Source organism: Tympanuchus pallidicinctus, unplaced genomic scaffold (assembly GCF_026119805.1).
Source record: "Tympanuchus pallidicinctus isolate F22 unplaced genomic scaffold, pur_lepc_1.0 scaffold16, whole genome shotgun sequence".
NCBI lineage: Eukaryota > Metazoa > Chordata > Aves > Galliformes > Phasianidae > Tympanuchus > Tympanuchus pallidicinctus.
This window is the reverse complement of record NW_026294679.1, coordinates 5,274,803-5,300,832: the sequence shown is the minus strand read 5'-3', so window position 1 is coordinate 5,300,832 and position 26,030 is coordinate 5,274,803. Positions and strand designations below refer to the sequence as shown.

General features: G+C 40.6%; 1 protein-coding gene across 4 annotated transcripts in view; it reads left to right on the top strand.

Moving 5' to 3' along the window:
* GRK5 (G protein-coupled receptor kinase 5) overlaps nucleotides 1–26,030 on the top strand; it is a 155,426-nt gene that overhangs the window by 118,567 nt on the left and 10,829 nt on the right. For 3 of the 4 annotated variants that reach the window (XM_052677308.1, XM_052677310.1, XM_052677309.1), the window contains 8 exons: nucleotides 10,862–10,962; nucleotides 13,654–13,746; nucleotides 16,895–16,958; nucleotides 17,502–17,642; nucleotides 18,696–18,886; nucleotides 22,527–22,564; nucleotides 23,329–23,418; nucleotides 24,592–24,800. In XM_052677308.1, the coding sequence (XP_052533268.1) occupies nucleotides 10,862–10,962; nucleotides 13,654–13,746; nucleotides 16,895–16,958; nucleotides 17,502–17,642; nucleotides 18,696–18,886; nucleotides 22,527–22,564; nucleotides 23,329–23,418; nucleotides 24,592–24,800 (927 nt within the window). Of the gene's footprint in view, nucleotides 1–10,861; nucleotides 10,963–13,649; nucleotides 13,747–16,894; nucleotides 16,959–17,501; nucleotides 17,643–18,695; nucleotides 18,887–22,526; nucleotides 22,565–23,328; nucleotides 23,419–24,591; nucleotides 24,801–26,030 lie in introns of those variants that run through there. The other variant, XM_052677311.1, reaches the window with a different exon arrangement.

Sequence of the window (26,030 nt, the reverse complement as noted above, 5' to 3'; positions counted from 1 at the left end):
ATGAGGTCTCTTCAAAGCCTTCTCTTCTCCAAGCCATACAAGCCTGGCTCTCTCAGCCTTTCTTCGCAGGAGTGGTGCTCCAGCCCCCTGATCATCTTCATGGCCCTCCTCCCAACCCTCTCCATGAGGTCCACATCTTTCTTGTGCTGTGGGCTGCAGGCCTTGATGCAGTACTCCAGATTGTGCCCCGTGAGGGCACAGTACAGGGGGACAACAACCTTCCTCTTCCTGCTGGCCACCCCTCTTTTGATGCAGTCCAGGATACCGTTGGCCTTTCAAAGAGTTATCTTTTCCTTATCCAATCTGCATACTCCTCACCACTTATCTGCACTTCATATGGTTTACCTAATGGACAGGGAAGTTAATATTAAGCCTTTAAGGTTCATTCAGCTTCCCCAGACACAGTCTGTCTGAAAAATGTGTTCACATGGGAAAAAGAATTCAAGTTTTTTCAGCTGTCTGAAACACTGCCTTGCAAGATATCAAAGCTGTCTGCAGGAGGCAACTTTTACACAAAACAACATATTAAAATTGATCTTCAGTGGGTCTAGCCTCTTACACTCTTACAGCATGTATTGTAAACTTGGTCTATCCAAAGACAGATGTTTATCAAGACCAGGGAGATGAAGTTCTTCTATCTTTCTACTGCTGAGGGTGACTTTATGTGACTCATTTCTTGAATGATTAAAGTGCAGTGAAGGGAATTCCATTCTAAGTGAAATACAGAGTGCCTTAAATGACATTGTATAGCAAATCCACACAGATTTCTGTGGGCAGTTCCTCAACAGTACAGGATAGCTTTGCTTGATTGTCCTCCACAGCTGTTCAGTGCAACCATTGTAACTTGCAGGAATTTTTCTGATTTCAGCTTTGGCTTCCTGAAGCTCAAAGCAAAATGAGTTGACAAACGTCTTTTGGGCATTGACAAATGTCTCGTTGAGCTAAACTCAAGAGTGGTAGCAGGCAACTGTAGACTTGACCTCAGCTAGGAAGGGAATGAAGAAGCACATGATCAAAAAATGTTAAGCATATCTTCTTACTCATCTGCTTCCCTAACAGCAGGAAATTAGGATTCTGGAAAAACAGCCTCTTCAGCTAGAAACTCAATCAACTGAATAGCCTTACAAGAATGGGCCAAGCAAATTCAAATGAAATGCCTGAGACTGACCTCTTTGGCTGGTATAATGCAATTGGATGAATTGCTAGGCTAATGATTTTCCATTATTTTAACTTGGAATCAAGATCTAGAGCACTACCAAAAGGAATGTTTTAAATTTCACAGAAAATAAATGTATTTAAATTCATTACAATATCTGTATACAAGAATAAAGAATAGGAAAATAATTATTAAAGAAAATCTTTGCACTACAGGTGGACTGTAAAGTAACCAACACATTCAAGTTGTGGAAATGTGGCACTTCAAACTATCCCATTTTGTTGATGTTTTTCAGCACTACAGCTATACTTAGAAAACTCATTTAACACACATGCTAAGTCTCAGTTTGTATATTAATTTATTATTATTTAGTCAAGCTTGTGTCAAACCTAAGTCAAAATTTAAGTATATAGCAAGATTATTGTCCTACCACAGATGTTGTTTGTCCCACAAGCAAAGCAGAGAAAGAGTGGAAAATGCCACTGCAAACTGTGTCATCTCCTACAATAAATGTCTCTCCTCTCAATTCTTCGCTGAAGGCAATTACCATATGATTGTTAATGGTTTGGGTGACACAGGTGGCACCTGTTTCCAGCAGTGCTTGATAGTGATTTTGCTTGCTTTCACGCCCGGGGACATGATTTAGTGGAGGTTGTTAGAGTTAGGGTAGTATGGTAAGGTTGAGGTTGGACTTGATGATTGTTAAGGTCTTTTCCAGCCTGCGCGATTTGTGATTCTGTGTCTCCAGTCTTTCTGTGAGTAGCCCACTGTTTCCTGATGTTTATTTACTTCACTTTCTAATCTTTTCCAAGGCCTTCCCAAACTCTCTGTCGGATTTTAGTTTCTCCAGATATTTCCCCAGGATTTTGACCTCATATGTGAAAGGTGAAAGCCCAGTCTGCAAAATCCCCACTGAAAATGATAAAGCAATACAGGCTTAAGTGCAACCTGGATCAGGCTTTCATGCATGAGTTGCCTTTGTTCAAAGCAAACAGCTCATGGACTTCAGTGCGAGAATGGCTTGCAAGGCAAGGGTTACTGATGTTTACAGGCTTACGTTTCAGAGGAGTGAATTCAAGAGGCATCTGTTTGTTTTCCTGCAAGAAAGCCATTCAGTGATGTTGAGGTTGTAAATGTATGTTTATAGTTTCAGAGATTTTTTTTAATGGTACAAATGACATTCAGTTTACCAGAGAAAGCCAAGCTGAGACTATTGCAACATAAGATTAATTGCTAATTTTTAGGCTATCCTTGAGTGAGGGAGGACATTAAAAGGTAGAAAGGCTCTGATACGAGGCTGGACACTGGATGCCATCCAAACATATTAAGCGCACATGGCCAGAGAAGAAACCTTCTGAGAACAGAAGCCGTCAAAATTGCCCTGTCATCTTTGTATCTTTGTTGCCACTAATGTGGAGAATACTGTTTGTTTCCAAAAATATGCTCAAACATCTGGCTGGCTGTAGAAATGCACTATGGCAGTGGTTCAGCTGAGGTTGCTAAAAAAAGGTTACCTTCTGAACCAGTGACGCTTCCAAGGATTGCGTGAGTAGCCTAACTTTGGTTAGAATTAATCTTCTTTCTGTTCTTAAACTACTCATCCTACTGACAGCTACTGACACTGAGTAGTTCATCTGTTTTTACACTTTAATCTGTTTGTAAAATGCTTTCAAAGGGGGAAAAGGCAAAAACGAGTCAAACGTTCTTCTCTTCCCCTTTATAGCTACAAAAACAATTTCAGCTGGCTAGTTTATGAGCACCTCTAAACCTTTGTGTCAAAGGAGGGAAAGTTCTTTTAGTGGTGAAGAAACCTCTGTAAGAAGGTTTCCAAAGATTTATTGAAACGCTGTGTGTGGAGAAGCAATAGTGTTTAAAGATATTGAAAAATATCGTTACGTACTTGTGGAGCCCGGTTCTTCACTAATTGAAGTCAAAAGCAGAGCTTCTGTGGTGACCAGTTTATGTTCTCAGTCTAAGCTGTACCAGAAACCCCATGGCTGGTTAGGTTTGCAGTGAGTGGTTCTATTTATCCCAAGAGCATGAAGCCTGCAGCTGATTCGCAGGACTTGCAAAAGAAGCTGATGAAACAACTAAACTTTGTCTCCTGAGACATTCCGTTATTTCAAAATTACTTTCTATGGAGCTTTGAAAGATTTCCTCTGGTCACCTATAGGAGCCAGGAGGAAATTTCTCCTTGATCCAGTCAATCTTTTCCCTTCTTTTGTTGCTCTGTAATTAATATTGTGGTTATGCCTTGAGATTTCTCCGAACTAAATAATTTAACATTCCAACGAAACCACACTGTGGACTGAAAGTTTTCATTTGGGAAACATTTTTACTCACACTATCTGCATTGCAGTTGTCACCATCAAGAGGAGAAATATGGTTTCTAGAAAAGAGCATTTCAATTGTCACAACTACAGAATGGTCTACTGAGAATGGACATGACAAAGTCCAGTTAGATAGCAGAGCCTGCTTGTGATTAACAGGAGAGCATGAAAAATGCTTTTTATGCTTTCCATGCCCTAGTCAGGAGAGACACCACAATGTCTGCTAAGTTGTCCAAGGAATGACACAGTTCAAAGACTGCAACTTGTTCCCAATCGCCAAAAAGGAAAGATGTTAGAAACTTCTAACCGAGAAGAAACTTCTTTCCCTACCCACAGGTTTGCTGAAGCCTGACAGGCAGCCCAGTGAGTCTGGAGCAAGCAAGTCAGCCTGAAGCTAGATCATGTCTGTTACAATATATAAGTTCATAAACTGAGGTTGTTAGCATTTTGTGATGGATTAGTACAGCCCCTCCCGGCAGAAGAACATGTTCAGCTGTTTGCTGAGGGCTCTATTGTCTTCTTTCAGTTGTATTTTTCTGTGTCAACAAAGCTTTAGTAGAATTTGAGGGAAAACAGATTCATCATGGCTCCAGATCAGTTTGCAGCTACAAAACAAACTCCACAGTTAATAGGCACTGCTGATTTTCTTCATTTAGCTACCAGCAAGTGATCTTGCTCTCAGTACTGAAACTGCTATTTGTTTCAGAGGCACAAGACCACGCTGTTTTTCATAAAAGTGGGTCAATGATCCGCTTTTGTAATCTTGGGTAAGATATTCACCATCTTCCCATTCCCAGGGCTAGTGCTACTGGTTTGCACTGGAAGGTTTTGCTCTCACGATGTGTATGCAGTGCAGTATGTCCCCCCTGATTCTCAGGTAATGTCTGCACACTGATGAATTGCTGCTAATAATACAGCTGCTTTCCATGTTCCCCTTCTGCCTCACTGCCAATTCCTACATCTGTCATCTCAAAGAAAATATCCTGGAATTATGAAGCCTTGTGCTTTACTGGTTTGCCTCATACAGACCCAGATGACTTTGTGGTAGAACAAAAAATAAAAAGAAAATGCAGAAGTTGATTACTTAAAACGTTGCAGCTGCTCCTGATGTAGAATTGGCTGTTTACAACAAATACTGCTAAATCTGAGCAGACAAGATCAGACACAGGGCAAGAAAAAAGAACGTTCCAACATTTTTGGGCTTAACACCAAAAGGATTCAGGAGGCTGTGACAGTGCTGGCAACCTTTGCCTCACCAGGTTGAAATGCATGCTTAACCTGGACTTTGCAAAATCAAACTGCCACCACGACTGTCTGTTCTATCTCCTCTCTCGCTACTTTCCTCTGCATTTCTCCCCATCAGTTCTTTCATAGTTCTCCTCCGTCATTTGCCACTGCTTTTAGACTGTTCACCAGGCTATGGCACAGGCTGAGCCTTGGTAAGCCTTGGTCAGGCCCTGCTCTGAACAGGAGAGGTGTCCCCTCCGCGGGACAGGCCGTGCCCACACTGTGCTCTGTGTTGGCATCTTCCTGCCATGCAGGCAGCTGTGCAGGCCCTGAGGAAGATGCCAAGAGCCAGTTCTTGGGGTGAATCTCTGGTCACAGCAAGAAGATGAGCACAAGAAGCACAAAGAGGCACAACCTGATGTTCTGTTTGGCCTTCTATGACTTTTCCCTTTTGAAAACATGTAGAACTTGAGCATACAGACTTTGCTGTTCCCAGATTTTGCATCTTACCATGCAGCTGCCGAGATGACTTACATACATCTAACGAGGCTTCTTTCTTCCAGCAGCCAGTTTAATTACAGTCCTCATGACTCCTTATGAGTGTTGGTCTCAGAGTCACCACAGATAGTCACGCTACTGCTACCGCCCCATTATGTGTCCCTCTGCTAGATGTGCCTTTCTTTGTGGAAGGATGTGATGTGCCAGAGCAACAGCAGAAATGGCACTGCATGAGACACAGTGTGTGACACAAACTGTTGCCCTCTGTTGTTGCTCTCTTGGGTCACAGCTGTGTGACAGCAAATTAAATGCAGCGTCACAACAACTGGATGCAACCATTGTTTCCAGGTCTTTGTGGATGAACTCTTCTCATCACAGCAGAACAGTAAAGTTCATTTCAGCCTGCTTCTTCCATAGTTTCGAGTTCTTTACTAGCAGCAAATCTATGTAGGGATTGGCAAATAGATCATATGTAGAAAATTGCTGTCATAATCTGAAAATACACATATCATTAAGACGGATGTGCTTGGAATCAAAGACAGCTCAAGAAAAGTTATGGCTTGAACTTTTGTCCGTTGAATGAAATATTTTTAATTGTTTTAAGCTAGTTTGTTGTGGAATGTTTTCATAACCTGAGACATAACATATGCTACACATTATTTGTTTTGTGCAAGTGACTTTTAAAGTAACTCTTATAATTTCAATATCATGGTTGCATGTCTGAAACTTGCCAGGAAAGCAGTTATAATCATAACGTTTGTAAGAAGTCTATTTGTTCTAAGAAGTGTGATATCTTTCTGGTCCATATCATTGTTATGAACAATCGTGCTTCAAGTACTATGATGACTCATCCACTAGCAACAGTTGCTATAAAAAGACAAACCTGTATTTCTAGGTTTCTATTCCTTTTTGACTAATTGCAAAAGCTACAAACGAACTGATTTGAGGACTCTTAGCATTTCTGGTTTTCATTTATCTCAGTAAGACTTCTTTAATTTCAGTCGCGGATGAATATGATAAACACTTCAGCAAAACAGAACTCTTCACCATCCTGTTCTTCAAAATACTGTGAGATTGCCAGCTATCTGATGAGGAATTAATTGTGCAATAAAGTTGTAAAGTTTTGAGGTTCTTAGAAGAAAGGCACTGTGTAAGGATAAAGTATAACCATTATTTCTCTGGACTAACGACCCACTCCATTTGTTGCAAAGTCAGTCTGACAAAAGTCAATGCCATCCCTTCGTCTGATCTGAATATTTAGCTGAAATTCATAGTTCTGAAAGCTATTTCTTTTTGTTGGAGATAGTGGTGACTGAATATCTTTGAAGCAAGGCTGTTCTTTTGCAAAGAAGATACTTGCTCCCGAGGAGAAATCAAATAATTAGGCAGAGGTGCTTTGCTCAGAGGTGCAGGTTTCTTTTGGTGAGCAGCACTCAGCATAAAAGCATCCTTCGACACGTGTTTTCAGGGCCATGGCATGCACCAGTGCTTTTCAGGGCAGAGTTTTGCAGAACCTTGCTACAGAGGACTGGAAAGAGGCTCCAGAGCCTCTTACATTGAGAACATATTAGATACACTGAGATCCTCAATAGATGCCTTTCTGCTTTCTACATTCACACCTCTGAGAACAGTTTGCACAGTATTTGTATGCACCTTCTTGTGGTAACCCACGTGGGAAATCAGAAAAAAATCTTCACATCCATTTAAGTGGAATTTTTTCAAATTGTTTCCTTGGCTTAGACCAGAGTATGCAGAATAATTTATTTCCCGTTCTCTTTATTAAAAACATTTATACATTTAAATACCTTTTCCATGTTTCCCTCTTATTTATCTAGACTAAACAAATCTAGTTCCTCAATAGCATTTAGCATTTTCTTCCAGGGATGTTTCTCAACCCTCAGGACAGTCTTGCTCTGGTCAGCTCTTTCCAGCTTTCTCAAACCGTGGTGACCCAAAGTGGGGGTCAGGCTCCCCATGTCATTCGAGCACTTTGTCTGCAGAAACAGAAGCTTTACAGGCAATAAACCAAATCTGCACACAGACACTTGGGTAGGTTTGTGTCACCTTGCATCTGTTCTGGGCCTCATTTCTGGGCAGGTAGTGGAAATCATTGGATTCTGCTGCTCACCCCACCTGATTTCAGAAAGGCAAACCCCAACTGATTGAATTATCAAGAAAATGCTGCTACTCATTTGAGTTGCAAATCTCTGCTACCTCTTTGCCTGTTTTCACTTCCACAGATTTTGGGACAACTCTTATAGCCTTAACTTCTGTACCAATCTCACCTATTTCAAAGGTTTGGCAGTTCTGTCTGGGAAGAAGTATGACAAATCACATGTTTTGAGGAAAAAGTAAAATTAAAAGCAACAGTCTCCTGAATGCCTTCTGTGCTGTTTCAGCTTTCAGTTTCACAATGAGCTTGCTTAGCTGGTATAAAGGCTGGGTGCCTTTCCCACAGTTGCAGAGGTAACACCATCAGAGAAGTGCTGTAAGTACCATGTCAAGCGTGTAGGTTTGATCTTATGAGGAGACTTATTTGTTTTCCGTCCTGTTCACTGAAGGTCAACAATGTTGTGTCTTGAAGGGCTGAATGAAGCTGCCTGTGGCAAAACTTACAGTCTGTCAAAAGAGTTTACATTTCAAAATAGCTTGGTACAACACGATGCTTAAAATAACAGATAATAGGGAGTTACACAGCCTGGAAGCTTTCATGTGAGTCTAAATCAGATTTTGCTTCTTTTTGGTACTTTGGTGAGGTGCTGAGGGCTGTGATAGGGAAGGTGTAGCACACATAGAGCTGCATGGCATGGTTCTCGCACTCAGGCTGTCAGGGACAAACAATGGCAGTGCAGCAAAGACAGGCTGTGCTGTCATGGTGGTGCCCTCTGCACCCACCAAAACTCATGCGTGGCATTTATAGTAGATAAAGCATTCAGTTTCAATCCTAGCTGCCGTGTTGTTATCAGTCATTGCACCCCACTGGAGAGGAATGGGGAGAAGCTGAAATGAACCTCTTAGTAAAACATGAAAACTGTCTTGCAGGTATGATTTGGAAGAAACTCCAAGTTTTGTTGATACAACCATAACTAACTTTGAACACTTGTGTGTGACATCTCACTGTTCTCTGCCTCTCCCAGTTCTAACCACGAAGGTCTGCATACTGACACCACTCCTCCTGCTACACCTACAGATCTAGGTAGAAATGATCAGCTTGAGAAAAGAAGTGTTTTCTGTTACCGAAAGTGATTTAGTACAGTGTTTGCTCTATGCTGTAATGCTCTAGTCCATGTACAGAATGTCAGTGTGAGTCTTCACTTGATATTGTTAGCTTGCTTGTGCTTTGTTCAGAGGATGCAAAGACTCAAAGGTCAATGATGGGTGGTTCTGAAAAACCAAGTGGTGACTCTGTCTTCCACAAATCACAGAACAATGGGGATTGGAAGGGGTCTCTGGAGATCTTCTAGTCCAAGCCCCTGCTAAAGCAAGCTCTTCCATTTGAGTTTTTTCACGAGCTCCTTGCTTACCCATATGGGTCTCCTGCCACTTTTGCCTGATTTCTTACTCTTAGGCAATCTTGAGCTTGGAAAAAGCGGTGCTTAAATGTCAACTAACTCTCCTGTGCCACCAATGCTTTAACCCATGGGATATGTCCAAGTAAGCCCTTGAAAAGATCAAAGTTGGCTCTCCTGAAGCCCATGGCTGCAGTTGTACTTATTACCTCATTTGTAGAGAAGTCACAGTTCATGCCTTTTTAAAGTACTTCCCACATTGTCTTACAGTTTTTTTTTTCGTTCATTCTTCACCCCTTTCTCTATAAGAATTTCATTTCAACATTATGAAAAAGACTTATTAGTTTATGTTTATAATTTTTTTTTCAAATGTTCTTTAATGTAAGACAAAATTTGATTGAATTATTGCTGTGGCTTAGGCAGCAGAGAGAATACAGACATATGGAAGAGGGGAAGAGGCATGCAGAATTTCCAAATCTGTTTATCCACAGTAAGGACCTTTTATTTGTAATTTGGGACTAGAGTAAACAAGATCTTTTTCAATGCTCTAAGGACTTTAGGAGATGGCAATGTAAGCAGCCAACTGGACAGTAAATTTGTGTGCAGTTTTCACCACTACCAAGGCACATTTCTTCCCAGTAAAGACATTGAGAAATGAGGTTGACTAGCATCTGTAAGAATCAAGTCACTTGGTCTAAATGTCTGATTATTTTCATTTAGGGCTTTGTTTAGGAGGTTTAATACATAGCTCTTGGTTCCCCATTTGGTCTATAAATCTACAGCAAATGCTAGATTTTACTGGCAGTAATTTCATCTAGAAACCTTAGAGTCATTTTTTTCTGATTTACATCAGAAAATATACTGCTGATCCACAGCAGCACAAATGGAGCTCAGCAGTGTTTCTGTACCCCATAAATCAGAGGTGTTCAGGATAACCACACGTCAGAGCAGAGGCCTGTGCAGCCACACATAGGCTCTGGGTTGCCTTTGAGCCTCTATAGCTCACCCATTAACTGTGCAATCTGGAAAACGAGGTGTTAATCCATGGCTACTAGTCAAAACTAGCTGAAATGCTGCTGGTCACTGGGCTTTGGTTCCTGTCTGAATATTCCTTAAAAAACCTACTGAGCACATCTGGTAGTCGTGGCCATGGATGGGGAACCTTACCAAGCTCTATGTCTTCTGCAGGAGGAGTTTCTGTCATCTGTGGCTGGGTAAATTGAAAATTCCCAAATCCTATTGGTTATAGAAAGGGGCTTTCATGTGAATGTGAAAATGTCTATAAATAGTTGTACACACACACGTACATGCATTTACACTTTTTTATATAATTACAGCATACTTTTAATGAGTAAGAATGTGGGCTGCTTAAAAACTGTCTTTATAGATAATTAGTCCCAAAGGTCTTAAACTGGTTAACCATCAAGGCATACTGCAAAAGACCTCTCTTTGGTAAGGGCTTTTTGAAGGAGCTGAATGTACAACCTCTCCGAAGGGAGGAGAGGATGAAAAGAGTTTATGTGCTTGGTTGACGTAGCTCTTTTTTGATATGATTATTTTAAAGCCGACAGGTTATTTTTGTCCTTCTAATGATGAATTAAAGCATCCAGACACTTCTGCATGCATCTTGCTGTATTATTGATATAAAAATCAATATATATAAATGCTCTGCTCTTGTTTTTCTTTGAAATCTTGCTAGTTGTTTTTTTTTTTTAAAAAAAAAGATGGATTTTTCAGACAGCACAATGAATCATCAGTGAAGTGAAAACACTGGGCAAATTCTCTTTTGTTTAAGAGAATGGCCTGTACACAGTTCAGGCCAGCACATTTTTCATGGGATGCAAGGGAGCAGTTCAAAGAATTGGCAAGGAGTGGGTCCTGCATATTCATGAGGCTGGGCAAGGAGGTGAAGGTACAGGAGAAGGCAGAAAAGCAAAGTGAGGATAGAGTGGAATGCGGAGTGAGTTACCACGGTATCCTATTTTACTGCTGTTTGACGTAAAGCTCCTTTGCTTTTACACAACCACTGGAATTGAATGGAAGCAGTGCAGGGAGTAAATAATGAATGTGTCTTTTACATGCTAACAGAGGAGAATCTGCACCTCATCACAGAGATAATGTGCCCCTCTGTTCTCCCCCAGTCTCCAGCCTACGTTCCAGAAGTCAGTCAAGATCTTATCCAACAGACAGAGGAAAAACTCGAAAACAGTCCCTGCAAAGAGCTATTCTCTCACTGCACAAAGTAAGTATAACTTGATATCCAAAGACCACATGGCTGCAGTCAGCAGCTTGTAAAGACTGTCAGGTAAAGAGAGATTTCGATTTGAAATCAGGGCATGTACCTTCAGCTTACATTCATAATCTTAGAGGCGTAACTGACAAGCAGTGAAGTCATTTCATCCCAACAAAATATAATAAATATTTCCATGCCATTATATACACTACACACAAGCACTTAGTGTTTTAGGTATTTGACAGAGCGTTCTAGCCAAGTGAACCAGCCATGGATTTCATGCTGCGTGAAAAGAGCTACAATGCTAATATATCCAAAGAAAACATCTCTGTTTCAAAGTGAATAAAAATTAAGTGGCTATACAGACCATTTAGACAGAGGAATGTGCAAACTTGCTCTGCATAGCTTTTCCAGAAAATCTTCAGCAGCAGAAAGGGGCTTTTTTAAAGCTTTCTGTCTGTCTGTGGAGTTCAAATGAACGTGCATTATTTCATCCTTTGTCTGGGAAAAGGCTTATCAGGTTTTGTAGTGGTGAGGCAATTTGCACTATTATGTTCTAAAGCTCCAGGTATGCAGTCTGCAGTTGCAAATACTGACCTGAGTATGTTCATAGCAGTGATCGTAAACCAACAGAAATATGAAAAGGAGGGATCATCACAAGCTGGCCCGTGTGGTTTCTGGCTGAGCACAGTTTGTTTTCCCTGGATGATGTAATGGGGATTTGTAAAATTCGCTCTGCTGTCATTCATTGTTTTGACTCATTTCATTGACCTTTTCTGTTTCCAGTTATTCTTTGCATTGGTAGGAGATGTGGGTTATTTCTGGCCTTCTCTTATAACATAACTAGTTTACTTGCGTTGGCCCAATGTCCATGTTGAGATGCTAGCATAACTTACACCAGTTGTGTGTGCCAGTCACAATGACAAAGGCAGAGCTGTGCTTGACATAGAAAACCCTGATGTCCGTTTCCATTTCTGAAATCGATTTGAAAGCTGACAGTTTACTGTAAAATGCACTCCGTTGTTGCCAAAGAGGGGAACTAAAAGCAAACAAGTGCTGAAAAGCAGCTATTGTTCTCTGAAATACGTGAAGCTTTTAATTAACTGAATGAAATGGGCTAACATTGAGCTCCACTTCATTCGGGCTCTTATTCACAGACAGCCATCCCTTCTTCTGAAGCAAAACTGATCAATTAGCCAGCTTAGAGACTTTGTACATAAATATGCTGATTGTTTTAAGTGGACTGAAATGAGCTCAGAAGGAAGTCTTAAAAATTCGCTGTTGGCATTTACTAAACGTACAGAATAATGTTAATTTTGGAAGTGCTCACAGCCAGACTGAAAAAGGGAGCCTGCACACAAATATGAAACTTAGTCCCATTGGAACAGGAATGGGGATGAAGTTCAGACAAGTTGCTTTAGATAAGATCAGTCTGTAGAAGAAATGTGTGTATAGCTTTATGTGCTGTTTCGATCTTCAGTATTTTGACTTTTTTCTCCTGCCTTCCCCCAGTTTCCACAATAATTTTCAGTTTGAATTTGAAATTTTTTTAAAGCTTATTAAGGCTAGGTGATCTTTTTATTTGTAAGCTTGAATTTTCATAAAAAATTCAAATAGCTGAGAAATTCCAAAAACGGAGGAATAGTGGTTCATAAATGGAAGGGATCTGAGCTGCATTATTCTTCCTGAATTGTTTGCTCATGTCTAGAACCACTCGAGGAAGAGCCGGTTTATTAATTTGCTAACCAGAGTAGTTCTTCAGAGAGGATTTCATCCTCCAGCAAAAGCTAAGAAGTGTCTATATACACTTGTGTACCGGCACCACTGACAGCAGAGGCAGATGCAGTAGCCTCAGTAATCCAAGAACCAAAACCAAAATCCTCCAGTGAACAGCATGACAGCCTCCATCTCAGCAGCTCTCTCAGCTCAGCCCGAGTTTTCTTAGCTCTAAGCCTTTGGCCTTCCTTAGGGAATGTCTGTTGGTCTTTGGCTGCTTGTTGCCTGTCGTAAGTAACGTTTTTATCGGTAACATTTGCAGATTGTCCTTTCCATGAAGACTTTGCTGTCATAATGTGAGGACCCAATTCTTATTATTGATCCAGAAACATATTCAGATCCCTATTCAGACTCTCTTTCCTGCATTTTATTCTATGAGGCTCATTGCTACTAGGAAAAAGCTTTTGACTTCAATCGGTTACCAGTTCTTCTGTATAACAGGAGTTGAGACAGATTTTATTTTTTGCTCAAAATAATGCCCCTAATGTTCTCTTCTGAACAAAAATGGGTTTCATCAGAAATTTTTAACCCAGATCCATCTCCCAGAGTTTAGGAGCTCTTCTGCTGTGGGTGTTGTATTAAGATGGTCTTAGTTTACTAAGAAAAGCAAATATACTTGTTTATGTCTAAAAGCCTTTGTAAAAATCCATTTAAGCCAGTGGGAGAATCCTTGTTAATTTTCAGCAAGCATAACAAGTACATATTACTTACTGGGCAGCTGGTAGTAGGTCTTCTGTTATGAAACACAATAAGCATATCAATTTGTTCCTAGGTTGAAACCATGAGTAAAATAAAGTAGTAATTAAGTAGACATCAAATGTCCTCATCGTTCAAGAAGTCCGGATTTTCTCCTCTTGTTTCATTCCTCTTTTGCTCCGAGTTCAGGATTTTAAAATGTTTATATATCCTTTTCATCTGAGATAGATCTGTCCTTGACCACCTCAGTGGGGAACCATTCCAAGAATACCTGAACAGCATGTACTTTGACAGGTTTCTCCAGTGGAAGTGGTTGGAAAGGTAAGTGTCACAATTTATTTTTTTAAATAAAAACGAATACAAAATATTTATTTCAGTTTCCATGGAAAGCCTGTGGAATATAATCTCAATCTAACAGCTGACATGGTACTGGTTTGCTCCTTTTGCTTTTGAGGTAAATAGTTTGGCCTTCCTTCAGCATTACTAGTGTCTCCTCCCAATATCTGCCATTTATGGCCTTCTCTGCGCAGCAATTCTCTACTTCTTTCCACTGTTGTCATTTGAAAAGATTCATCAAGGCTCATTCCCCCTCTCCCTGAGCTGTACTCCAGGGAAATTATCCCAGAGAGGTCCAGGAAGGCTTTTCTAATTTTAGCATTTGCTTGCAGCTGTTCATTGTTAGAAGGTTCAAGACGAAGTAATGGTTTAGCCACAGGAAGATGCCATATAGAAAAGTTATTGTTATGCTGGCTTTGGATTCAATGTAAACACAAACTGTGTCTCAAGATGTGATCATCCAACAAGCACAACTTGTGACTGGGTTATGTATAATCCTTGATCCTTGAGGTCCCTTCCAACCCTAGCCATTCTATGATTCTGTGATTCTCCTGGAAGCAGCTTGGGCACTTTCTTTGCTCAGCATGTTTGTGCATGCCCAGTGAATAGGACAAAACTTGTAGCCCATAAAAAATAGGAATCCAAGCCTCCTCAGTGATCCAAAAAACCTGTCAATTTCATTGTGGGCCCTGTCAGAGCGAGCTATTTGTTGCACAGCAAAAGGGCACATTGCGCTTGTTTGTGCCCTACCTTCATGCATCTATACTGCTAAATGTAAGCTACACATCCAACCTCTGGCTTTTACATTTGCAAACGCTGTGCCCAAGAAAGACTGAAACAGATGCTGCTTGCTAGGGAAGCAAATAATAAAAGAGAAATCCCTCCCAGAACACCAGGGAGGCTGTTTTGGCTTCTAAAGCTACAGTGTTCTGCCATTTAATGGTATTAAGTATGATAGGCATATCAGGTATGTTTAAAATACGTTCAACATTTGTTGTCTTTCTGCTTAGCAGAATACGGTGACTATTTGTCTAAACCAGTTATCGCAATTATGAAAACGCTGTAAAACAGACAAAAAAGCAGCATGTAGGTCCTCGCACCGTATTTATTGGCTGGACCTCTAAGGACACATTTAATAACCAAGCAGCCTTAGTGGGTATTTATTTGCAGGGAAGGGACCTTTGCCTCTTCCATGCTGGAGAGTGCTGGAGAGTACCCAGCAGATGAACACTGCTGGCTAACAGTGACCTTGAGTTGAGAGGCACCAGTTTCCACAAATGGCATTAATTACGGCAGATCAGTTAGGGCCAGACCCTTGAGTGGTGTGTATAAGCGTAAGAGCTCAGGGATTAAAGGAGCTGTGCCAGTAACTCTCTCTGGAAAGTTACAAAGCTGCTGCACAAGAGGGAAGGGAAGTGGTGGGCAGAGGGGAGAGCTGTTTCATGCCAAGACATGCTCCACATGCCATCTCGACTGAATCCAGAATTTACCCTTCCATTTCAGTTGAAAAACATCAGATGATTCATCTCTAGCCATGCTATTTCCTAGCCATTTTCTCATTTAAGATAAGGAATTTTCTCAAATACTTTGAGGATTTTTTTTTCCATTATCCCAACAAATGTGAGAAGCTACTGGCCGTGCCTATCCAGCTTAAGAAGCCGGGAGAACTGTTTTTTTTAGGATTAGCCAAGAGATGTTAGCGATTGGAATCTGCTGGCTCAAACAGAGAGTCACACAGTCCATTTACTCCAGGGACATTGCTGAGCACGTAGTTATCACTGCTAATTGTTGCTTTTAACCCCAATAGCATTCTCAGCGTTTTCTTAGAAGCCTGAAAATAGCATCTTCTAGTTTTGGCCATTTGCATGCTTTTCTTCACCTACTTATAAAAAACAATAGCAAACATAAATGAAACAATTTGCTTTTATGTTTATTCTTTATTGTCATCAACCCCATCACTGCGCCGCTAGAACAGCCACGTTATTGTGCTCCCTCTGCCGGCTGGCTGCCCGCCAAAGGGAAACAACGCTCCTAAGCGGTTCTGATGAATGTTCGTATTGATTGCCAGTGTAATTTTAAAATTTCAGCGATAGGCTGGTGGACACAAAATCAGATGTCTCAGAATCCAGAGTACTTTCTCTGTCACACTGTAGAACTTCGATGACAGTCAGTGTGGTGGAAGTAAGATTTAGGGCTGCAGCCCTTTAGGAAGAGCAGAATTCTGTGGGAATCCTGTAAGATCTTGTGGTGGCTGTGTTTGTACAATTACATAGATACTTATTTAACCCTTAATTTGGCCTTTAAATTGCTACTGAATATACACACAATTTAACTCACTAGAGGGAGAAGAAAAAAAAGAAGAGTCTGCTAATTTGCTTAAAAATGGAACCAGGAGACTGTCTTGTCAGGTGAATGGTCTCAGCTAATCTGTTTCACATGCCCCCCGAAGGAAAGAGATGCTTTTCCTCCTTTTTTGCCCAGTGCTGTGGTCCCAAGAGGCAGGTAATTCCGGTTGGGCCGGAAGGGCTCCCAGCCCTGCTTCCTGCTCCTACCCCTCCTGTGAATGGGATCTGAATCCTCCATTCCAGCTCCCGGGATTGTTTTTTGCTTGTTTCATATTGATTTCCTGTTTTGCTTAAGGTCAAGAAAACATAAGTATTTTCATAGTGATTGAATCTTGGATCTCATTTTCTCAACTTGAAGAATGAGCAAAGTAATTAGATGTTAGCTCAGCATCACCCTTAAAAAAACATACCATGAGATGATCTGCAGGATTCATGTGTTGTTGCAAGCTCTCATGCCTCGTGTCTGCTTAACGAAGGCCAAAGCTATATAATGGAGATTCAGAACCCTCCTCAGTCCTAAGATGCTAGCTGAAATTATACTGATGACTCACTAATGTGTTGTATTTTATTACAGCTTAATATGTTGGAATTGAAAAGTTCAAGCCATACATAGCATTGAAGTAATGTAATTACATAATTATATATTATATTATACTATATAATTACCTCAAAATAATTTGATTATGTAATATTTATCTATTTTGCTTTTCAAAAGTATGCCCTGAAATAAATAAATCACAGAGAGTGCATTAAATGTAGTGTGTCTTTTTTTTTTCCTTTTCTTCCAGGCAACCAGTAACGAAAAACACGTTTAGGCAGTACAGGGTGCTAGGGAAAGGCGGCTTTGGGGAGGTGAGTGGTTCTGAAAGTTTCTGTTCTGAGTGTTTGTTGCTTCTCAGGAACTGCAGTTATAGTATCTAAATGAGACAGAGGCTGATTTTCATTAATTGCTGATAGTTTTGGTTAACCTCTCTGACACAGCAATCTCAAAAGAACACTCTTGAAAATTATTTTGTATTTGACTGTTGCATTCACATTAGAATTAGGGTCACACCCTTATTTGTATTTTACTAAAGGCTTGAGGTCACTGCCTAGGCAGCAGAGTCTAAGGAGGCCAAGGCAGGCCTTTGCTGAGCAGATTACCATCTACACAGACAAAAGGAGGTGGGATAGGAAGCAGGCGGAGGAAAGTGAAATAATTAAACCAATATTGCACAGCATGTTTGGAAACAGCAGTCAGTTCCCCAGCTGCCCCCACCTAAGCCTCATTCTCTGCACCACTGTTTCTAACCTTAAAAGGACTAAATCAGATCAGATCAGTTGTGAGGAGCAAAGTGCAACCCAGAAGAAGTGTTATCTTTAACTTACCCAGCAACTGTTCTCTTTAATTCTCAGGTCTGCGCTTGCCAGGTTCGAGCAACAGGGAAGATGTACGCCTGCAAAAGATTAGAGAAGAAAAGAATAAAAAAGAGGAAAGGCGAATCCATGGCACTAAATGAAAAGCAGATTTTAGAAAAAGTCAATAGTCAGTTTGTAGTGAGTATTGAACTCTCTCTAGCATGGCTCTGTGCTCACCTGCTGAGCACAGTCTCTTGTTGAATCTGATGCCTCTTCCAACCCCTCGTACAGAAAAGGTGCTGTTTTCTGTAGGAAGCCCATCCTTCCTCATTTCACCATGCACACTTCCAGAGTCTCACTTTTATCTGTGATCTGTGGGAAATGCACCAAACGATGTGTGTTTTCTCTACCATGTGATGCTCTTTCCAGCTTTGACTTGCATCAGGCTGAGCTATTTTTGTCCTGTGTGATTACCTGAATTTCCAGGTAATTCAGGTAATGAGAGAGGAGCTTGCAAGAGACTTAAGGAGATTCAACCCAAGTCCATCAGAAGAGACTGGCTAGTAGCAGCACCCAGCCAGTGACATGGAGCAGGTCAGCCTGACTCGAGGCTTTCCTGAGTTCGGCCAGTTCTTGTGTCTAAATACTTGCCTTGGATAAAAGAACTGCTGTTCTCTCAGCATCTGTTGTGTTCTTTTTACTTATTTTAGGAAACACTGTGAATACAACAGATGGAAAGGTAATCATGTTTGCTTACCTCTGGCAGAAGCAAAGACAATGGCACATATTTAAAAGGGATGTGTAGATTTTGGCTTGTTTGATCATTGCTGGGGCACCGCCAAAGCCGCACAGGGGTGATGGGGACCTTCCTGCCTCAGTTCGGCCACCGCGGGACTGGGCCTTCCTGGGAACTCACTGTGTTTGTTTGACAGCTATCCAGCAAAACAGTGCAGCTGGAGCTGGAGCTTCCCTTGGCTGTTAAGATTTCTGTTACTTTGAAGAATCTGAGCATTAAACTTGGGGGTTTCTGGTGATGAGTTGGCTGGATTCAACGGATTAATTCATGAAGTCCTAACAGCTAATTTTTCTATACTTTTAAAGTATGTGTTTTGTTATTACAATAAGGTCCATATCAATTTCAGGAAGCACTTTTTTTTCTTTTTCTAGTGAAAATTGTTAATGAAAAGTTAGTGATTTCTTCTTAGCAGATAAATGAACTGTCACAGCTATCTTACAAATGTTTTTTTCTAGGTCAATTTAGCCTATGCCTATGAAACAAAGGATGCACTATGTTTAGTTCTGACCATAATGAATGGAGGTGATCTCAAGTTTCATATCTACAACATGGGAAACCCAGGTTTTGAGGAGGAAAGAGCTTTGTTTTATGCTGCAGAGATTCTTTGTGGTTTAGAAGATCTTCACAGAGAAAACACAGTATACAGGTGAGCATTTTTTTGTAGTCTTAGGAAGACTTTCCCAGGGAGAAAAGAACTGTGCATTCCCCTCTACCCATTGTAGTGCAATAGAGAAAAGGTACCCCAGTGCTTTGATGACACTTCTCAGAGCCATTTACAAATACAATAATAGTGAATCCAGTAATAGTGAAAGCAAGCAGTTCCTTCACTGAACATATCATGTCTAAATTATACAGATCTAACACAGAACTCCCCAAATCCTAGAGGTACTGTAAATTGATGAGAGCATCCAAGGGCAATGATTAATAGATAATAGTATGGGTTTTGATTTTTTTTTGAAAAACAAAGCCACGCTTCAAATCACTGATATGCTGATGTATAATAAGCACTGTGCATATGCTTGTATATGGAGAAATTAGAATATTGTTCTTTGGAGGATTTCTCTGAGAAGTTGCCACTCTGTTGCCTTGTTGTGACTCAGATTTTGCTATCTCGCATTAGGAGAGCAGGCATCGATAATACACTGATCTGCATGGCACTGTCCCAGAAGATTTTTTCAAGGAAAAACAATGGAATTAAGTGTTTAAAGTCAATTGAAAAAAAAAACAGATCTTAACTGATGTGTCTGGCCTTCTTTTTCTTTAAAATATACCCTACACATTCAGAAAAGTTTGTAGGAAATGCAATAGTTTTTCTTTAAGAAAAAAAACAAACAACCCTTAAATCACATAGCATAAGATTTCATTGTATTGATGAAAAGGACAGATAAATTCATAATGTGGCTGGTAAAATGCCATGCTAATGCCACTTTCTAATAAACAAAGTTATATGTGGTCTACTAAAATACTATGGGCTTTGAGAGAAATGGCATCCTACCTCCTTAAGCAGTTGTTTCACATTATTCTTAAAAGAGCTGCTAGTTCACAGTTTGGATGGGACATTCATTTTGGTGATTAATGATAGGTATCTTTGTAGGTGGCATTTTCTGGTAGCATTTCAGAAGCATCCGCAGAGACCCCTGATTTGTAATCCTACAAAGTGTTTTGGGACCTGTGAGAAGTGCTATACAGGTCAAAAAAAAATTAGCAACTACATGCTACAGCTTTCTCAAGGCGAATAATTCATAGCAAAGCTTATTCCTCAGACTTAATTTCATTTTCTGTGAACAAAATGCTTCTGAGTAAATCACAGCATTCCAAAATAACCTTCCCATCTCCCGGACCAGTGACGCACGCTGTGGATGTGACCCGAGAGAACAACCAGGCCCTGTTTCAGGATCAGTGTCAGATGAAAAATCAGAATTCCCTTGCCAAATGAGGAGCTTACGTTACATTTCTAAACTGCATCATGTTAGTAAAGGTCAATGGGTTGACTTTTCATGGAAAGCAGACAAGAAAACCTTCTGGTTCTCCTCGAATTATTTATATATAACTACATATATTATAGCAGTGCCTGCAAGTTCCAATCTGCATCAAGATCACTCTGTCCTAGCATTACACAAATATACAGCAAAGCCTTGTCCACCATGATTAATTGTAGTGTTTATGCTGTCCCGCAGAGCAGAACAACGTACCACAGCCTTTCCGCGTGGGCGCAGTGCCAGCAGTTTGTGTTCCAGCATGTTTAGGCAAGGCGAGCTTAGGTTTCTGAAGCTGCACCATTGGGAAGTATCCTTACATATAACACATAGCACGGAGGAGTTTGAATTCTAGACATTTCAGTACAAAAATCACATTCCTCCTTGACGCTTTCAAGAGTTAGCTGTGCTAAGGGAGCTGTCCCTGATCCTGAAGCAATGGAGATCTGAAAACAGAAATGATAACTGATGTCTTCAGGAAAGGAAGGACTGCCTTAATTGCCCTAAATCACAAAGGACTATAAAAGCTGCACTGCTGTTCTCAGAGTCTTCATGGAGTCTCTCATTTTCTCAATCAAAGAAAACATATTTTCATAACTAGCATGCAACATTCTTTTCATTTAGCTACAGCTTTAGATGGGACTAATAACGGCTGGAGCAGAAGATGACGTAACTATGAAGTCTAAGTTCTTCAAGAAGATTGTTCTGAAGGGTTTCAGAATACATTTTAGAAAGTAACCGCAAAATGCCCTTGTCCGTGTTGCTTCAGAACTGGAATACTGCTGATAGGCAGGGAAAGCCCACAACAATATGGTAAAGAAAATCACAGATTCTCCTCTGAATTCAGTTGCCCTTCACATATTTCAGAATAGTTTACTTGGCAAGTAAGCTTGGTACCATTGAGCACCCAGTGGAATTCATCTTGAGAGGTCAAGAGGGTCTGAAGCTAGCAAGAAGAGGAAACTGTTCACAGTATTCTATGTTCTTGCTTGAAAAAATAAATAAAAACAAGATCAGTTTTGAGATGCCACTGTCAGCATTGTCAAAACTATTGAATACCACTCTCCATCAGAGGAAAACTCAAGGCACTGAAGCAGCACAGTTCAAAAGGCAGGGAGGACTCCTGCCCAGGCTCTCGTGTTGTGCGGATTTCTTCTGCTCCTTGAAAAGGACTGTGTCTTGCTGGGAAGCTAAGAGAATCAAGCTGCTTCACAAATGCAAGGAGGCCTTAAAAAAAAAAAAAAGAGACCAAACACTTCTTGGATTTGGACCAGACTAACACTGAGAGGAGGCAAACGTGTGAAAGACTGGACATAAAGCTGTAAGCTGCAGCAATGTGTTTCTCCTTGATTTACCCAGACGTGCCGATGCCTTCTTCAGGCTCCCCCAGTTCCCAGCTGTGCTTCAGCCCTGCCATGCCTGGGTCGGGGAGCAGCTGCTGGATTCCTACTTCAAAAGTGGCCCCTTGCTCCAGGAGTGGCAGAGATAGAGCATTACTGGCATCTATGGACAGTGTCTAGAAGTAGCACCAGGTGGAATGGGCTTGATTCAGGCAAGCCCTTTGTAAGAATGACTGCCAAGGCTCTGTTACATATATGAAAATAGAGGGTTTTTTTCAGAAGTTCTTAACTTGGCTGCATTTGGGATTTTTTTTCCCGGCAGGAGCAGTAAAAGGCACATCTTTGACATCAGACTGACCACCTTGCCAGTCTTCATGGCGCTGCTCCAAACCACAAAGGCACCAGAGTTTCACAAATGTTTGCAAGAAGAATTTTGATCTGGGCACAGCACTCCCCTCTGCCCCTCATTTTCCAAAGTGGCTGAAACTATCTCACCTGTGACAAGTGTGTGTACATTCACGTAGTTGGCCTGAGTCAGATGCCAGGCACAGAAAATTTAGCCCAACAAATCACTTTTTCCATTTTCTTGAGCAAATAAAGTATTTCAGAATTGTTAATGTTTTTAACAAAAAGATTTTATAAAAGGATTTGTTAGAGATTTAACACCACACAGGACTATAAGGCTTGGTTTACAGGCTTTTCTGGTCTAGATGGATGACTCCATTATACTGGATTGCAAACTAAAAGCCTGGCTTAGTGGAAAAATGTAACTCCAGCTTGGAAAAAGACATATGGTTTCAGTCTCTCTGTGAAATGAGTTGAGGAAAGTTGTATTGGTTTCATGAGTTCCTTACTGTTTGAGTTGACACTCAATTGGTTTATTACTAGTCATAAATGCACTCACACGCTGTTGTATGCTTATGTTATCAAAACCAGCTTCATCCAAATAACTGCTATCTTTCATTTCCAGAGATTTGAAGCCAGAAAATATCCTGCTAGATGATTATGGTAAGTATCAGAGGTTTACAACAATTCTTCCACAAGATTATTTTGTAAAATAGATTAAGTTAGTTTCAGGATACGTATTGCACAGAGATAAATAATGCTTTGAAGTAAATAAGAGGCTCAGCATATTCTAATACTGCATATTGGGGTGGGCAGAATGCTAGGACTCATGCTGTACAGCAGGGTGTGTTCTAGGGAATGTGACTTTGCTGGAAGTGCCTGCCTTTTTCCCATTGTTTTTCCATCCTTATTGTTACAAGGCTAACATAACACAAACAACACTGTCATTTCTAAATCTGTGCTCCCCACTCCATTTCAAAAGTACTTTCATCCTTTACTGAGTCAACTCTCATTTTACACAAAGCCAGGTGCTCATTTGTTGCTGAGGGCAGTGATAATCAGATCTTATGCTGAATTATAGACCAGATGTAGCCCCTTCAGCCATCAAAGAGTTTCAGAACTATGTCAGCCCATCCATCCACTGTGATCAGTTCAAGATACTTCCCTGCAGTGTGCTACCCATTGTCTTTTTCTGGTTTGTTTTAAAGTATATAACACAATCCACTCTAGTCCATAGCCTCACTGTTAAACTTTCACTGCATTATATCACACTCAGTTAATTCCTTTATTTATCAGTGAAACTGCTCCAATTCCTGAACAGTAAATTGCAAGAGTATTATAATGACAGCAGTTGTGTTTTTGAGCTAATTTGGAGTCATATTATTATATCTGCTTTTGTGTTGTTTTGTTTTGTTTTTCCCTTACAGGCCATATTAGAATATCGGATTTGGGTCTAGCTGTTAAAATCCCTGAGGGTGAATCGATCCGTGGAAGGGTAGGAACAGTAGGGTATATGGGTAAGTCTTCAGCAGCTCATCTTCTTGACATTTCACTAAGATTACCTGATGACCTTCACTAAGATTACCTTTGTAGGCTTAAGAAAAAGAATTTTAAAACACTGCACTCCGCTGAGTCCAGTTCTGTGCAGCAAGCCTCCAAAAAGTATTCAGAGGAAATCAGGAGTCGGGAAAAGGCTGGAGCACAGCTGCTCTTAAAGAGACTGGTCTATATTCCTAAACCAGCAAGGAAAATACAAAGAGCATACAACAGAATTAGGGATTCTAATGCTTTTAGCATACATTTATTTTAGTAGTGTTATGTGCTTAAAAGAAAGAAATGTTTTTTTCTCATTGCTACTTTGCATAGTAGTTAAATGTGTATGTTTATGATTCATGCATCTGTTTGGCTGTTTGGACAGGGGAAGCCACACAAAAGAAGAGTAAAGATTTGTACATTGATTTTAAAAAATAATAATAATAACACTCTCCCTAATTGAACTCGATCTGTTTTTGGAAATGAATGTAATTGTTTTCATGCATTCTGTGGGTGAGCATACTTTGTGGAATAAAATTTGCGTACATTTATTCGACGAAATAGAAACTAACTGATATGAGTCACAGTTCTATCAGTACTTTAATGAAAGCAAGCATATCAGCTGTCATTTCTAAGTTTTGTTATCTCCGTGTGAGTCTGTGCACACACTAAGACTCTGCCTCTGTCTGTTTGTAACTATGTACAGAAGGTGAGGATGTCTGCAAAGAATTGACTGTATGCCCAAGACACATTGAATGTTTGCAACACAAAAGAAATGTATTTATTTTTAAAAGGAGGGAACCATAAGTTATAAATTGAGTGAAAAGACAGAATTTGCTTTTGGGTAAATGTCACTGTTATTTACAGGATGTGTGCTTGTGTGTCATTTCTTTCTTAAATGGATAAGCCTGGAAGCACTCTTCAGATTCACCCACCCTCCCTTTATTTTTTAAATTGGTTTGGCTTGGTAGAAAACTCAGAAGAGAGTGTGAACATGGCAAGTGGTATGACATGTTGAGCAAAAAACTGGTGTGTAACATGCTGCGTTTTCTGTAATTCAGTCAATAGAAATCATGAGGTATTTCAATATTCTACCTACCATTCTCTCTTCCTGCCAATATCAAACATTGTCATAAGAGACATCTTCTCTTCCACAGCCCCGGAAGTGTTGAACAACCAGAGATACACACTCAGCCCTGACTACTGGGGACTGGGCTGTCTCATTTATGAGATGATTGCTGGGCAATCACCATTTCGTGGAAGGAAAGAGAAGGTGAAGAGAGAAGAAGTGGACAGAAGAGTTCTGGAGACTGAGGAGGTGTACTCCCATAAGTTTTCTGAGGAGGCCAAGTCCATCTGTAAAATGGTAAGGGGCTTAAAGGCACAGCGTGGCAGCTTCGTGTATCTGACAGAGTCTCAGAGGTGATGTGGTACTGTAGAGAGCCTGCAGAGACAAGCAGTAATCAAGCTCATCTGTTGATGGGATGACTGCATTCTTTATTCATTCAAATTGTGTTTATTTGGGACTTCTCCATGAGATTCATCACGGTCATTTTGAGTCCTCCCCGAAGTTTTATGGCCAAGGGAGCGGTATTTATTCCCATGAGACTTTGAATGTTAGTTTGTAGTCAAGAATGCTTTTCTGTGTTTTATAATATCGCAGAAAAAAATAAAAAGGACTTGATGATGCAAGACTTTCAGTGTCTTCTGCAAGGAACTGAAAACCCCATGCTTCCATTGTGTTTGGTGGGAGCTGGGGGTAAGCAGGACAAAGATTATGCAATGAAATTATTGTGACACTCATATGTCCCACCCCATCTCACTCACTTTGTTAGCAGCTTTTCCCCAGGGTGCCAAAGCATCCAGCTTTTCTTAATACTGTTGAGCTGTCCTTTAAAATGTTTTCTCACCCTTTCAGCTGGGAGTCATTTTCATAGCACAATAGCCATGTCTGACAATGGAAATCCTCAAACCCTCTGAGAAATCTCAAAGCTGCGTCTGAATTTATCAATGTCTTGTCGACATCCATCTTTAGAAGGCTGAATTGTAACTTGGAAAGGGATGTGGCCTTTTTCTTGATTTGTTTGTTAAAGAGTGAAGTCTCCTTTGGAGACAGTGACATATCTATGTAAACTGGTAGAGAAAGAATGAAGGGAAAGAAAGATCAACAAATAGGTAGTGAGTGTTGCAGCAATATCTTGTGCAACAGGCAGGCAAACAACATATCAACAACATTCTGGTTGTCTGGCTTCATGAAAAGACACTGAATTCTCCCTGCAAAGTAATAATGGTAGCACTGCCAAGTATTATGTGCCTGGAAGTCATTAACTCACAGTGCACCAACACATTGCTGAATCCCCAGGATAGCAATTAACTGACATCACTCTTGATAGATACTTCAGGCCTTACGCTGCCCTTAAACCACAATTCAGAGCCTCCAGTGAAGTTAGAGTGAAAGGATTTAGGACAGCACAGGATCATACAGACCATTTCATGTGCTCGAAAAGTCTGCCATCTTTTCCTTAGAAGCATCTCAGCTCATTCTAGGTGAAGAACAGTCTGCTGGAGTGGCAGAGTTTGTGCATTTCCATGTAAT